This window comes from Cladophialophora psammophila (assembly GCF_000585535.1).
Source record: "Cladophialophora psammophila CBS 110553 chromosome Unknown aczJe-supercont1.4, whole genome shotgun sequence".
Lineage (NCBI taxonomy): Eukaryota > Fungi > Ascomycota > Eurotiomycetes > Chaetothyriales > Herpotrichiellaceae > Cladophialophora > Cladophialophora psammophila.
The window spans coordinates 931223-946038 of NW_006912925.1; the positions used below are offsets into that span (position 1 = coordinate 931223).

Below are 14816 nucleotides of genomic sequence, written 5' to 3' on the forward strand. Positions count from 1 at the left end.
AATTGTGAACTGAGGAAAACAGCAAACAAAGACCCATTCTTTGAACCGATTGCTCGATTCTAACTTGCCTCGTCGTTCCTACCTACCAGCTGATGCCCCTGATCTCGAGGTGGTACCTCGTCGTTCGTTACCATCTGGATATCAAATGATAATTAACACGGTTGGAGATAGTAGAATAGAGGCAATAAATGATCTTCATGGTGATCGACCGACAACGTTCCGGCCGGTGCACGTGTCCCCGTTGATTCATGGCCAGGTAGACAATGCAAGGACGAGGCTCGAGAAGAGAGGAATTCGGGCTGTATCAGAACTCTTATTTAAGCCATAAAACAGGGCAGAGAGGCCATCGGTCGACGACTTTCCCAGTCTATGAAGCCTTGAGTGGTCTCGAAAGGGTCATTCGCATCGACCACTTAGTGGACTCGGCACTCATGCACCATCCTAACAGGATCATTTGTGCCTCAAAAAAAGATTGCAGCTTGGGCAGCGGCCACATTCTGACAAATACGCCTGGGACTTGGACTTAACAAGAAATTCGACCTCTGGTTTAAAGAGAGCAGGGAGAGTCAACGGGCGGAACGGGGCCAGATGGGACAAAATACGGAGGATATTTGAGACAATGCTTCTCCGTAGCTGACTTCGGCGGAGCACAGTTCAAAAGACGTCACTCTCAACACGTGACAATCACCATGATTTCACCTTTCTCTTCGATCACATTTGTGGATAATCATTTCAAGAAGGCTCTCCTCTCGGGCTGATTCAGCGATATGGGAGTGATGTTGATGTTATTGGAAAGGGACAACGCTGTGTTAGAGAAATCTAGTCTGGGGTGAGGGAGCAAGCGCAAGGTCCCTTGGCCGGGACAGAGCCTTCCCCCAGCACTCAACTGCGGCGAGACGACTTGTTTCCTCCTCATCCGTCGTGGGGAAGAGGCTTGGTTCGCTAAATGATTGCCAATGGCTTCGTCTAAGGCTGCTTTGAAGGCGGTCAAAGCTTCTTTGGACGCCAGTCAGTTCGCTAAAGCCGCTGAGCAAGCCGAAGATTTGCTGAAACAAGATGACAAGAACCACACCGCCTTCCTCTTCCTCGGATTCGCAAGAGAGAAGCTTGGAGATATAGAGGCTGCGGAAAATGCCTTGCACAAAGCTGCCGCCGTCAAGCCCGATGATATCCAAGCTTACAAGGGGTTAGTGAATCTGTACGAGAAGCAAGGGAAGGCCAAATTGGACCAATATCATGATACGGTCTTCAGGTTGGCAGAGATATATGCTCAGAAAGACGACAAAGCACAATGCCAGAATGTTGTCGACAAATACGAGCTGTTTGCAAAGAAGCATGGCAGCCGATCACAGTACCGACGGGCTCTCGAGCTAATTCTACCGACCTCAAGCCTCTACCCGACCCTTGAAGGCCGTGTTCTACAACCGAATTTGGCTTACCAGCGCATTCTGGAGTCGGCAGAAGCCGAAGAGAAGGAGTGGATCAACACGCAGATCGGAGAAAGAAGAACACGTCTCGGGGCAAAGATTGACCAGGTGACTCGACAAGTTAAATTCGAGGCGATAAGCAAATTCCAGATCGAGGAAAAGTACGCCGCTCTCATTGACTGGACAAGGGACGATGATACTCGTCATGACCTCGAGCAGAAATTGTTCCAGCGTATGTTCGATAATTTACTCGTCTTGCCGCAGGGATCCAAGCCAGACCAGCGGGACAAGGTTTTGAATATGGCAAACGGCATGGTCATCATCAAACACCCTTTTCTCTTAGCTTGGAAGGTCGCCCTCGAGTTGGTTGATGCCGAGGACCTGCAAGAATGGGACGTTAACATCTTTCGCGATTATATCGGCTATTTTCAAGATGACGGCTTGAGCAAGGTCCTCCGTGGCTTTCTCGACAGTGACGCCTCGCCATTTCCGCAGCTACCAGTTGAAGAGAAGGAGGGGGAAGAGACGCCCCAGAGGCTGAGCGAAGCAGACCAGCTCATCCTAATGAATGAAGGCCTTGAACGTTGTCCAGAGTCTCTGCTTGGCCATCGAATCATGGCATATGTCTACCTCCGCTTAAAAGAGTGGGAGAGCACTGTGGATATTGCACGAAAGGCTCAGAAACTCCACTTAGATGCCCAACGACGTTATGCTATAGACCTCCAAAACAGTCTCGACGGTGTCAATCTCATCCTCGCAAATGCTTTGATCACATTTCAGTCACCCCGACATCATCCCGAAGCCAAAGCATTGTTTGAAGACATTCTGCGACGGAAGCCCAAGCTCACTGCTGCTTTGCTAGGTGCCGGATTGATATACGAGGACGACGAAGATTATGCGGAGGCAGTCAAGTTCTTCCACCAAGCAGCTGAACGCGATTCAGATAATACCAGGATCAAGATCGAGCTTGCCTGGTGCCGGGCTCACAGTGGACAACTTCATGAAGGACTAGAAGGGCTCCAGCAGGCGTTATCAGCTATTGAATTGGAAAGGCAACAGGACTTGACCATGAAATCAGTCACGCTCTACCGAATCGCCTACTGTTACTGGCACATCGACACTTCCACAGCTTCACGGAAGGACAAGTCTGGGCCCTATCAATTTCTCATCGCCTCCATCAAGGCCGACCCCAATTACGCACCCGCATATACTCTCTTGGGCATCTACTTCCAAGACTACGGCAAAAGCAAATCCCGAGCCCGCGTCGCCTTGCAAAAGGCATTTGAGCTCTCCACCTCGGAACTCGAAGCCGCCCACCGACTTGCAAAGACCTTTGCCGATAACGCAGAATGGGATCTTGTGGAACTGGTCGCTCAACGTGTTGCCACCTCAGGAAAAGCCAGGCCGGCTCCAGGTTCAAAGAAGAAAGCTCACAGTTGGCCATTCACGGCATTGGGCGTGGTGCAAATGAACAAACACCACTATCCGCAGGCGATTGTTTCTTTCCAGCATGCACTGAGGATTACACCAGATGATTACCACTCTTGGGTGGGACTTGGTGAGAGCTATCACAACGCAGGGCGGCATGTTGCTGCTACGCGGGCGTTTGCCAAAGCTGAGAGTATCAACCATGGTCTGTCGCCCGCAGAGACCTGGTTCGCAAAGTACATGCTTGCCAATGTTCAACGAGAGATGGGGCTATTTGATGAGGCCATTGCTGCATACAGGGATATCCTTCTTCTGAAACCGAGGGAGTTTGGAGTGCTTATCGCCTTGCTCCAGACGATATCTGAGAATGCTTGGGCAAAGGTTGCGCTGGGTATGTTTGGCGAGGCAACAAAACTGGCTACCTCTGTGATTGAGTTGGCAAGCCAGATCGCAGAGCAAGAGACAGACGTGTTCAATTTGTGGAAATCTGTTGGCGATGCTTGCTCTGTCCTTGGTCATGTCAAATTGTACACAGCCTCAGCAGACGTTCGGACGATATCCGACTTGCTGCAAATATCCCTTCAAGACGAATTCAACACTCTCGGGGAAATCGACAGAGTCAGCCTTGAATTCCTCACAGCCGCCGGCGATGATGGCCCAACAACACCTTCGGACAAAGCTGACAAGTATCTCATGGCTGCAATTCTGGCTCAAAAACGCGCCATCCACGCTGCCTCGTCCGATCAACTCGCCCAAGCTGTTTCGTGGTACAATCTCGGCTGGGCAGAACACCAAGCTTATGTGTCGGCCGGCGCATCCCTCAGATTGAAAGACAAGAAACCCCGCAGGTTGCTCAAAGCATCAATGGCATGCTTCAAACGAGCCATCGAGCTGGAAGCCAGCAACTCCGACTTCTGGAACGCACTGGGCGTGGTGACTATGACGCTTAGCCCGAAGGTCTCGCAGCATTCGTTTGTGAGAAGTCTGCATTTGAACGAGAACAGTGCCTGGACGTGGACGAATCTTGGGGTGCTATACCTGATGAACAATGACCATCAGCTTGCCAATGAAGCTTTCACGCGGGCGCAATCGGAGGATCCAGAATATGCCGAGGCGTGGATCGGTCAGGGATTGCTGGCGATGTTGTCTGGAAGTCTTAATGAGGCGAGAGGTCTGTTCATGCATGCTTTCGAGATTGCAGACTCCTATGTCCTTCCTGCAAAATGCCACTATGCACTTTCGGCGTTTGACCATCTGCTCAAGGATCCTTCCCGGTCCGAGGAAGTCACTGCTTTGTTGAAGCCACTCTTTGCTATGCGACAATATCATGCCCAAGAGCCGAGTGATATGATCGCGACTCATCTAATGGCTCTCTTTGCGGAGCGAGCGGGTGACTATTCTACGAGCGTCGATGCCCTGCAGGAAGTCTGCGATGCCGCAGAAGCCGAGTATGAGAAGTCTGAATTGAACGAATCCCTGGTCAGGTTCGCGCAGGCAAAAGCGGATCTAGCCCGGGCACAGCTTGGGTGCGGTGAATATGAAGAAGCAGTTTCAAACGCCGAGACTGCACTCGATCTGTCCGGTGAACCTGGTGACTTTGGCCCGGAATATGCTGAAGCTCGCCAAAAATGGCGACTTTCAGCACATATCACGGCGGGTCTTGCACACAGTCATCTGAAGCAGATTGAGAACTCGATTAAAATGTTTGAAGTGGCGCTGCAGGAATCTGATCGAGAACCAGACGTTGTCTGCATGTTGGCCCAGGTCCTGTGGGCGAAGGGTGGTGCGGAGGAGAAGGAAGCGGCGAGATCCCAGCTATTTGATGTGATTGAGAACCACCCAGGACATGTTCAAGCTGTCGCTTTGCTCGCCGTCACTGGACTATTAGACAACGATGAGGACGTGCTAGAAGCTGTGGAGGAAGATCTGAAAGTATTGAGGCGCGGAGACGAGATCGGAGTACTAGACAAGATCCGCGTCAGTAAAGTCCTAGCTGGCATTGTTGGGTGTCGGCCTCAAAAACCGACCGCCGATCAAGTGGACCAAGGCGCAGTGGTTGCAGATGCTCTTAATGGGATCATGCTTGCGCCAGGACAACCGCAAGGCTGGCTTGAACTCGCACAAGCTGTCGGCAATGAGGCAGATGGCTCTTATGCTGCGGAGATGGCGGTGCTCAATGCTGAAAGACAGATTCCGCCCGGTGGGAATCTGACCACGGAGGATTTGGCAAGAGCATACGAAGGGACGGGCAGGGCGGAGGATTTTCTTAAGGCGAAGATGCTTGCGCCGTGGAGGTTGGAGATTGCTGCTGCGGCTTCGTGAGGATATGCTCGAACTTGATATGCCGGTGTCTTAAAGGGTATGGCCCTTGCCCAGTTGGCCTAGACAACGTGAATGCCTTTTGTGAGATCCATCTCGAGTGCTTTTCCTTTTGACTTTCTCCTCTCTCGCTCGCACTTTCTCTAGCCGGCCGCGGTAGCATTCTCCTCCCTCACTAATGCGGTCAGCCTCTGCTTTCTCTCCTCCTTCCATTTCTTATCCCAAGCCTCGACTTTCCCACCCAGCACAACACAATTATCCGGCGTCAACATGACCATTCCTCTCCTCACGACGGTGTCGGGCCTCAGAAGCAATTTGCATCCGATGAACATGCCCGGGTCTTCATGGGCGTTTCGAGCCGAAGCTGGAAGGGTGGCAGATGCAGAAGTGGAGAGCCCAATCTTTGCAATCTTCACCAGCTCGAAGGCCGGCACTTTCGTGCCATGGGCGTCTTGGAGAAGGAGTTTGTGCGGGCCAGCGCTGAGTTTCGTGTTCGCGAACAAAGAATTCGTAAAGGTGGCGTTTGTACTTGCACCTCTCGGTGGTGCACCAGTGCCATTGACGCCCGCATCGTCCTCGTTGTCGTTACCCGTGCTGTCCACGGTCCGGATGACTTCTCGTCCGCGCACCTCCTCGCCCCGTTCGACCCGCTCAATAGCTTCGACTTGGCTCCACTTGCTGCTGCCCACGTCTAGAACGTCCAGGACTTGGGCGATCACTGTGCCTTGGAGTCGTCGTTCTTTGACATTCACGTCGATAACTCCTTCGGGGAAAGCTTCTGCAGCGTTTGTGGGAGCGACGGTCGTCGTGATGTCGCTTGCGAGAATACGGAAGTGGGCCGTGGATATAAGGGCTGGAAGCGGTGGCGGATTGGGCCCGCGCGACGTGAGGAATGTATTCAGCCACTGCGGGTTTACGGGGATACCATGGCGTGTTTGAAGGGCGGAGGAGACCTGATTGTGAAGAGGATGGCTAGCTGGCATTCTGGAGGTCGCGACTTGAAACTAGAGACCGGCTCACTGTTTCTGGGGCTTGATGATAGCCCTCTCATGGATGCCAATGGGTCAGTCAGTTGCTGGGCGAGAGACGACAAGGGCGACGTGGAATAATGTCCCATCCCTAACATGAGCGTCAGGCTTTGGCGAGCGCGTTTTCTCGTTACGATGGTCGCTAAGACAGCAATGACGGAGAACAGTAGTCAATTCATGATCTCTCGCTCTTATGAAATAGCCGTGTCGAAGAGAATCAAATATTTAGAGGGATGAAATCTAAGGAAGTCAACACAAGGCTGAGTAACCAAATACAACGCCAAGATGAGCAAAATGGCTCTGTACTCGACCCGGATTCGGCGGAGGCGATGCCGCTCTGAGGTCGCCCCTGGGACTTACCGTTTGCGTGGCCCAAATCCCGGTCGGCTACTCCCAGATTTCGAGAGTCTGACCGCTCACCGCATGCTACGCCAGACTTTTGATGTGCTTTCTGGATGACACAAAGCAATTACCTTTGGAGGATAAACCGGACTGAAAGCAGTCGTCAGCCTTTCCATGTTCAACATGCATTGCCATCTGTCCGCCAGACCTGTTAGGCGCGGTCTTGCTAGACCTTGGGCTGCGCCTGCACACAGCCCAGTGGCTCATTCAGTGATCCCGTGCTAGTGGTATTAAATATTAGTCCAGGACAACAATAACTGACCTCGCGAGCCGACCAAGGGAACAGAATTGCTAGTTCTAAGTCCAGATCAACCCTACACCATATCAACAAGACCCATATGTTTCTCTATTGCCTAATCAAAAGTGAGTCAATTCGTCTTCTACCTGTTTTCCCGGGCAGAGACAATGATAGCCTAGTATGTGGGACCTGCTCCACAGACATCTACAGCAGTCTCTCCTACCATGCAGCATCTTACACATGGGGAGATCTCAAGCTCACTAGGAAAGCTTTTTGCGCTACCATGGTTCACACGTCTTTGGGTCTTATAGGAGGTCTTGCGCAATCCATACAGGTTCAATGTGGTCCGTTTAAACATTTATGGGACTTTTTTTCTTGGATATGACACGCATCCAAGAGTATTCGTTACACACATCAAATCTTCCCAGAGAAAGCAAAAGCTTTTCTATGAAAATATTGAGTTCTTTACCGACATGAGGATGGCGCAGATTGGCTTTTAATCTACGAGATTAAACAATTAGAGGTTATCGCTGACCAAACTTACTTTTCAATGCAGGTCGCTGAGGACTTCAGATCTAAGGGATCGTATCTACGGATTACTAGGTCTTTTCAAGCACTCTTAGACTGGGGACAAAAGAGCTAAAAGTTAATTACGAGCTTAGCTGCCGAGAGATATATCATCAAGCAACTATATGGTCAATACGACGTGAGAGGAGTTTCCCCATTCTCTCATTACTTAGACCTCGGGGAATAGATCTTCACAATGACCCGTACAGGACATCTGTTTAGGTACTAGATTTTGCAAATTAGAGCGACGACGTACCCGATCGAACGATTAATGGGCTTATCTGGTATTACGCTGGTGAATCCGGTTCGATGATGGAAGGAGAAGACTATAGATTCTTTAGTCACAATCGATTACTGGTCAATAGAGGATTTATTGTCGATGCCATTGAAGAAAATGGTCCAAGAGGTCTCGAATGTTCATACACCGAATAGTCCCAGGCACAACCGAAATCTTGGATGGCCGAAGCCGCTTTCACTAGTTAAAAGATTTGACAAATTACGTTGTCTCAAGGAAACCCTTGCAAGTGAGCTACGGAAAGCTCTCATAGGGAACCGCCAGTTAGATGGTTCTAAGATTCACGAACTCTACGAAGTGTATCCACCAGGAGAGTCAGTAAACCTGGTTACCACACCGCCATGCCCAGAACGGCTCCTAAGTAGGTCACTCTCGGGCTGTATGCCTCTCTTGTCACAGATGGGAAACATTTTGTAGTCACGAAGTCGGGGCATATGGGCCTTGTCAACCCCTGGGTTGATGTGGGCGATCAGGTGTATGTCTTGCGACCTTCATGAGCTTCCGCCTGGGTTTTACTGCATTCATGACTTACTATATCCATGGAGTGATGGATGGCGAAGACCTCTGGAGAAGAGCAATAAATAACATCTTTCTGAAATCACTGCGTTTATCCCAACATTAGTGGTACAACAGCTCAAGCAAGAAGAACGGGACAGAACATTCATTTTGGCTCAAATCGGTCTTTCTAAAGGTTCTTCTTCATTGCAAACGCAGGCCAAACAGTCACTAGTCCATTGTCGACCCCGACACAGCCTTAGGCAGCGGGGAGAGAGAGTCGAAAACTGGCCCGTGTCGAAGGATTAGAAGGTACAGCGCCCAGCTGCAGTCTACATATTTGATCAATTTACATTGCAACTTGGTGCTACAGAATGCCGAGGTCAATCCAAACCTTTCCAGCTACAGCTGACGTCCGTCCAAGTAGCTGTGTCTTACGCAATTGCCATCCACTTCTCAAAGGAGGTATCTGCCGCGCTATTGTCGATAAGAGTCCTGCTGGTCAGACATAAATCTCGCATTACCACTCCGTCCAAGACAGCGATTCCATTCTTGGACTTACATTGGACAGCTCTAGCTCCATGATCCCCTCCAGATCTTTTGATCGCCCGGCCACGCCCCCGATATATAGCAGGTTCAAATCCTTGTACCGTGAAAGCATGTAGCTCGAGTCCCAGTATATAGCCGCAAAAGCCAAAGGATGGGCGTCGACAGGAGTCCCAGAGCGTGACGACAATGTTGGGAGACAAGAGCAACGAGAGCGCCCAGCCAGGGAGGATGATTGAGCATAGATTCGACATCAGCCCGTAGCCGAGGGCGCAATTTCAGTAGAAGATGCATTCTATCCTGGGGAATCTTACAGGGTGATTCTGGACCAGGATGAGGCCCACTTTGTGCGACGCACGTCGCATCGCAAGACGCTGTGGAATTGCTACAGTAGGCTGGGGAGAGAAAGAAACAGGCATCCTCTGTTACAAATGCTTTTCAGGCTGTCAAGATAGCCTTGCGCCTCTCATTTGATCTTTCATAAGGTAAAAGCGTTGCTTTCCATCGTAAAATGCCATATCAACAAAACCGGCACCTCATCAGCATCATAGGACATGAACAGAAACCACACAGAGTACAAGCAACAGCACCGAACCAACCCTCTCGAGCAAAGTACCGCCACCCAGCAGACGGCTAGCTCCGCTCTGTCCATCACCTGTAGACAGCCCAAACGGCAACCCTTGATACCCAAACGTCAGATTCTGCGGAATCGTCGCATTCAGACACTGTCCATTCACAATATCAAGCCCCCTCAAGTCATCAGGCACCCTGAAGAACATATAACTCTGCTGGCTGAGGTTTTTGAAACCCTCCGTGTTGTAAGGAAATTTATCTCCTGGGTCTGTGGCGGACGTGTTACGCAGAAAAATGCATTGGACTTGACCTGGGTATTGAGTGGCCATTTCAGGGTAATCACGCATGACGTCAGAGTTGCTTGTATCAGCAACTAGGATAAATTTGCGATTTGGGAAGGTCTGGAAGATCCTGTCGAGGAGATATTTCCTGATGGATAGGGTGGCGGAGACATCGCTGAAGTTGAGCGGTCGGGTATCAAAGCTACCACCTAGATTGACATGTCAGACAACAAACAACGGACGCGGAAGAAGATTACGGACCTGGATAGGTGTCGTAGATGAATTGCATGTAATTGCGAGTGACTTGCTCCGGGGTGGTTGTGAGGTAATGAAAATGCATGTTGGGTAGGCTCACGGACCAGTTCCGATAAATGTCTGGCATGTTCATCCACGGGGTGAACGGACGGGCGAAAGAATTAAGCAATCCTTGCTTGGGCTCGTAGATCTTCGTGACGCGCAATATGTCATCAATATCGGAGATGATGGTTAAGCCTTGGTCAGAGACAAGGTACGATGTCGCATTCCCCGTATCAGTTCCCTGTGCGTAAACATTTAATCTTTGTGGGGGAATTTCGCCAGTCCCCGGAGTCAGTGCAAACGAGCTGTTGTCTATTGGAACGAAAACGTCAAAGTCGCCCTCCGGAGTGGTTGGGTTGGGGAGTGTTACGACCTGCTCTCCGCCGGCTGGGGTTACGCCACCGCCTCCTCCTGGCTGCCCGTTGGTACCAAATTCGGGACCAGGTAGAATGTCCATTGTGACCGTTTGATTTCCTTGCTGAACCACATAGATCTCTCTTGTGAGGTTGCGGGCCTGGGCCTGCTGTGAAGGAGGAAGATCCTCCACGCTCGTGCCGATGAGGAAAAAGTTGGCGAGGCGGTCCACCGTATCATTGGAAATGTTTGGTTGTTTAAACACATTCCCATGTATTCGCAGGTTCCAACCAGAGGAAGTCCAATTGCCATAACCCGGGATGTTCAATACCTGCGTAGGAGTGGCAGCCAGATCCGAGCTCCTCACTCCCACTGTGCTCATAACAGCACTGCCCGTGGGTAGATTCTGTAGATTTGGTAGCAGTCCATTCGAAACGTATGAGGGAATAGCCGTCCCCAGCTCGCTGAACACTGAGTTCACGTATGAATTTAGCTCCGACTCCAGATCACTAATGATGTTTCGCCTTGCTCCTGCGTATGATCCATATACTGCAAGTGTGCGAGAAGGCGCAGGTGTAATCAACGCTTGTTCTTCCAGAGAAACTTGGGTCGGCACCGCACTCGCTTGAAGGAGGAGGACAGAAGTTGCTAGGATGATGCACAGAGCCATGGCTACGGGGCCAGCACTAACCGTGATAGCTGGATTTCGTTATTAGCAATGCCAACAATTCAGTTATAGAAGCCTGTACGGACAGTGGGTTTTGTACCCAGTACAGTGAAAATATTCGGTTCGCACGACTTAGGCCCTGGCCACCTGCACCTCCCAAAAGAATAACCGCAACAGAACAGAAGCACGCGATCGCAGACAGCGGAGGAGGAACGAAACGAGGGACGTGCCTCTAGGAGCGTAGGATTGTTCGACGAGAAAGGAGTGACAGACTCCTGCTGAATCTGGCAGTTCGCAGAAGGAGCAGGAGGTGAAAATCAAGGAAAGGTGCCTCGAATTGAGGCCCGCTAATGGGCGTCGATGGGAGGGCCTCGAGCCATTGTCGCGCATGCATATCGCATCAAGCTTGAGAAGCTCAGAATCCGGAATTGAAGAGGAGATGACGTCAATGGCCAAGGAAACCAAAAAGGGTATAGCACACCAACTCTAATTCGATCAAGCGGAATACTGGGTACCAATGAGCTAGACGCAACTGCTCCCCCCCCCCCGGGGTTCTCTCCTTACTCATACCCTGCTCGATTAGTCCAGACATGCTTTTCACAATGCCCTCTCTGCAGATGGGCTGAAGATGGGACTGGGCCCCGTCTATCTGCCCATGGTCATGTAAATAGCATGTCAACTGGAGACAGCCAAACAGAACAGCGCCGTATATCGCGGAGGTCTTGCCAGGATAAGTACCCCCAATATCTTCTCCTTGATGGCCCTCGCGAGTCCCCCGTCCCAGCTTCCGTTCATCGTTCCTGTTCGTTGATCAGTGCTGAAGTTTTTTTATCTCGAATGGGCTGAAATGACGAGCACGCACTAGCCTTTTCTTGGGCCAATATCGCGGCGTTTCCGTGAGGACATCGGAATCTGCTTGGGAATACGCGACTTGTAGCAATTCCCGCCATTCCATCCAGTCCAGAATGGCCCAGTGGCGGCACCTCCACTCGCTGAACAAAGCGCCAGAGAAGCTCATCTCAGCGTATTCTCAAGGGTGAGCTCGCTCATTCCACATGGAAATGCCTTGATTGCTCGCTTCCCACAAACAGAGGTCCGTGCAGCGTGGTCGATGGGGAGTCTCGTTGGAATGCAGCATTCTGGTTGTGTTGTTGTGATCTCGCGTCTCCTAGGGTGTGATCCCTCAAAAACCAACCACCGCTGCTCTTCTTCTTTCACCTTTTCGTGATTGACAGTCGCTCGTTTGGTTTGGAGTTCTGCAGTCCTCCGATTCTTATCAATCCTGTTTTCAGTCCTGTGTGTTCAGAGTACGGAAAAATAAAACGAAAGCAATAGGGTGGCCCGCCATGTGGCCATCGTCGTCGCTCCTTTTACCCTCGCTGGCTCTGCAATTTGCAGCAGCGAACGCGCAGGCTTTGGCCACGGTCACCTACGGACCCAGCGGTCCTTGTCCAGTGCCATCCGTCACCAGCGTTGTTGTTGTACAAGCAGCATACTACAGTTCTGTTTTCCAGTCAGCTTCACAGATTGTGAACCTCTTTGGCAACGGTGACACGGTTACAATTCAAAATGCTCCAACAACGTACATTACAAACACATACATCACCACGACCATCATCTCTACTGTCACGAGTGTTGTCCCTTCAACTACGTCTACGAGCCCATCTAGCGCCCCATCTAGCAGCGCGAGTGTTAGTTCGGTCACTACAAGTGCGACTTCTGCTTCATCGCCCTCGACGTCCGTCTCCTTAACTCCCACGTCGGCGTCAAGCACGACTTCTTCGGGCATCTCAACAACATCCACAACAGTATTCACTCCTATTCCTCCTCCCGTTACAACACCAACTCCACCACCGGTCCTAACTTCTACGTCGGTCGACGCGCAAGGGAACACAATCTTGGTGCCAATTACGCAGCCACCGCTTGTTCTGGGCGAGGGTCTGCCGTCTGGAACTGTAACAGACCTCCCAGCATCGTCCGCCGTCATCGTTGGTGTTGCGCTTGGTGGTGTAGGCGGAGCCAAGGTGAAGAGACAGGCTGCGGGAAGCCAGGCATCCGAACTGCTTTCGGGGAACGATGGGGGCTCTAGCGGTGCATGTGACGTTGCCGTCAGATATTATCTACAACACGGGCAATTAACAGATGGTACCGATGTGGTCGGCCGGAATACTACCGACTCTTACGCCTTGATGACCCCTGATCCCGATTCCAACAACGTCACCACGGTGTTCTCGTTTGTTGATGGCATACTACATTGGGATTCAACCGATCAAGGTGCTGCTACCTTCTACCGCTGCGGTGATAACAAAGTTTGGGCTGGTTTCCCGAGTCCCCCGCGGCCTGATTGCTATAACGTCACTTTGGGTGGCATTGTGGCCGCCGCTTGCCCGGTGCCGTATAGGGATCCTGACGCAACTATCTCATCAACAAGTATTTCTTCTAGCACTTCAACCTCGGCGGATGTGGCGACCACGACCTCCGAGGTGACTACAACAGCTACCACGGAGAGTCCTACGTCGACCACGACAACTGCTGAACCGGCATCCTCAAGCGATCAAAGCTCGACGGAATCGTCACCAACGCCGTCTCCTTCCTTGAGCTCAACACTAGCCGTCACCAGCTCCACGCCACAGACTACCCAGCCGACCGTAGTCCCGACTTCGAGTGCGCCACTGGTAACTACCACGCCCATCTCTACTGGGCCTGTGTCGTCTGCGACGACAGCGACAAGCTCTTCAAATGTGGTCCCTCCACAGTCAAGCTCGACAAGTGCAGGGCCTGCACAATCAAGCTCGATAAGCGTGGCGCCCGTACAATCAAGCTCGACAAGTATAACCCCTGCACAGTCAAGCTCGTCGAGTATTGTCACCACCCAGTCAAGCTCCACGAGTGCTGTTCTTCCGCAATCCAGCAGCACGTCTGCTGCGGCTTCAACGACACCGGCTGGTACCACCTTTTCCTCGGCAGTTTCCTCAACTGGGGCTACCAGTGGACCTGCGAGTGGATCAAGCACTACGTCCCCAGGCATTCAAAGTACAAGCCCGAGCAGATCAGCATCGCCTTCCTCGAGCGCACCCCAGAATACGAGCAATCCGGGCTCGACGACTTCAGCAGGTATAGTGTCTTCCTCTCCTTCTTCATCCACTTTTGTCCCCAGTCCAAGCACAACATCCTTGTCCCCAGGCAGCAGCTCTATAGCAGCGACTACGTCGTCCTCAGCGTTGGCAGCTGGCATTTCATCGTCAACAAGCGCAGCGACAACAGTAGTCGCTACCTCCTCACCCACGACGACTAGTGCTGCGCCCACGACTACCCTAGGCCCGAGCTCTACGACCACAAGTCCCCTGGTGACCACCGCTGTGCCGACAACGGGACAAGCAACCACTCAAACTTCCATTACAGCCCCTTCTAGTCCTAGCAGCGTCTCCACATCCAGTGCTATTGGCGGCACAACTAGTGCTAGCTCTGCTCTAAATTCCGGTACGTCTTTCAATGCCTCTTCCACGAGTGCTTCTAGTTCTTTTGTGTTTTCTTCTGGTCCCCCCTCAGCCCTGGGTACTTCGAGCAGCGTGCCTGGTGGTACGACAGCACTCTCGACAGGCGCCGCCACCGCATCAAGCATGGCCTTCTCTTCGACCTCCCCTATCTTGAGCGGCACCTCGTCAGATCTTGCCAGTTCAGTCACTACATCCTCGGTAGCAATACCTTCGACTACAATTTCTTCGACTTCAACTTCGAGCACAAACTCCGCTGGTTCTACGATACTGAGCAGTCCTTCAGGTGCTACAACATCAAGTTCTGCTGCCACCTCGATCGTGACGATTTCAACTAGTGCTAGCACAGCCACATCATCAGCACCGCCAATCTCGACCAGCCTCGCCTCAACTTCACACAGTACT

The 14816-nt window shown here is 51.6% G+C and overlaps 4 protein-coding genes across 4 annotated transcripts; 2 read left to right on the top strand and 2 right to left on the bottom strand.

Annotated features, from left to right (window-relative positions):
* Positions 1-956: 956 nt before the first annotated feature.
* Positions 957-5177, top strand: A1O5_03262 (uncharacterized protein; the record flags this gene model as incomplete). The annotated part of the gene is made up of 1 exon (XM_007743874.1): positions 957-5177. One exon carries the CDS (start codon positions 957-959, stop codon positions 5175-5177), a length of 4221 nt encoding a protein of 1406 aa, XP_007742064.1.
* Positions 5178-5317: 140 nt separating this feature from the next.
* A1O5_03263 (uncharacterized protein) lies at positions 5318-6157 on the bottom strand (the record flags this gene model as incomplete). Its single annotated transcript, XM_007743875.1, has 1 exon — positions 5318-6157. The coding sequence occupies one exon, from the start codon at positions 6155-6157 to the stop codon at positions 5318-5320; it is 840 nt and encodes a 279-aa protein (XP_007742065.1).
* A 3133-nt stretch (positions 6158-9290) lies between these two features.
* Positions 9291-11311, bottom strand: A1O5_03264 (uncharacterized protein; the record flags this gene model as incomplete). The annotated part of the gene is made up of 3 exons (XM_007743876.1): positions 9291-9808; positions 9861-10949; positions 11191-11311. 3 exons carry the CDS (start codon positions 11309-11311, stop codon positions 9291-9293), a joined length of 1728 nt encoding a protein of 575 aa, XP_007742066.1.
* Positions 11312-12263: 952 nt separating this feature from the next.
* A1O5_03265 (uncharacterized protein) lies at positions 12264-14212 on the top strand (the record flags this gene model as incomplete). The annotated part of the gene is made up of 2 exons (XM_007743877.1): positions 12264-13400; positions 13469-14212. The coding sequence occupies 2 exons, from the start codon at positions 12264-12266 to the stop codon at positions 14210-14212; spliced, it is 1881 nt and encodes a 626-aa protein (XP_007742067.1).
* Between the last annotated feature and the right edge of the window lie 604 nt (positions 14213-14816).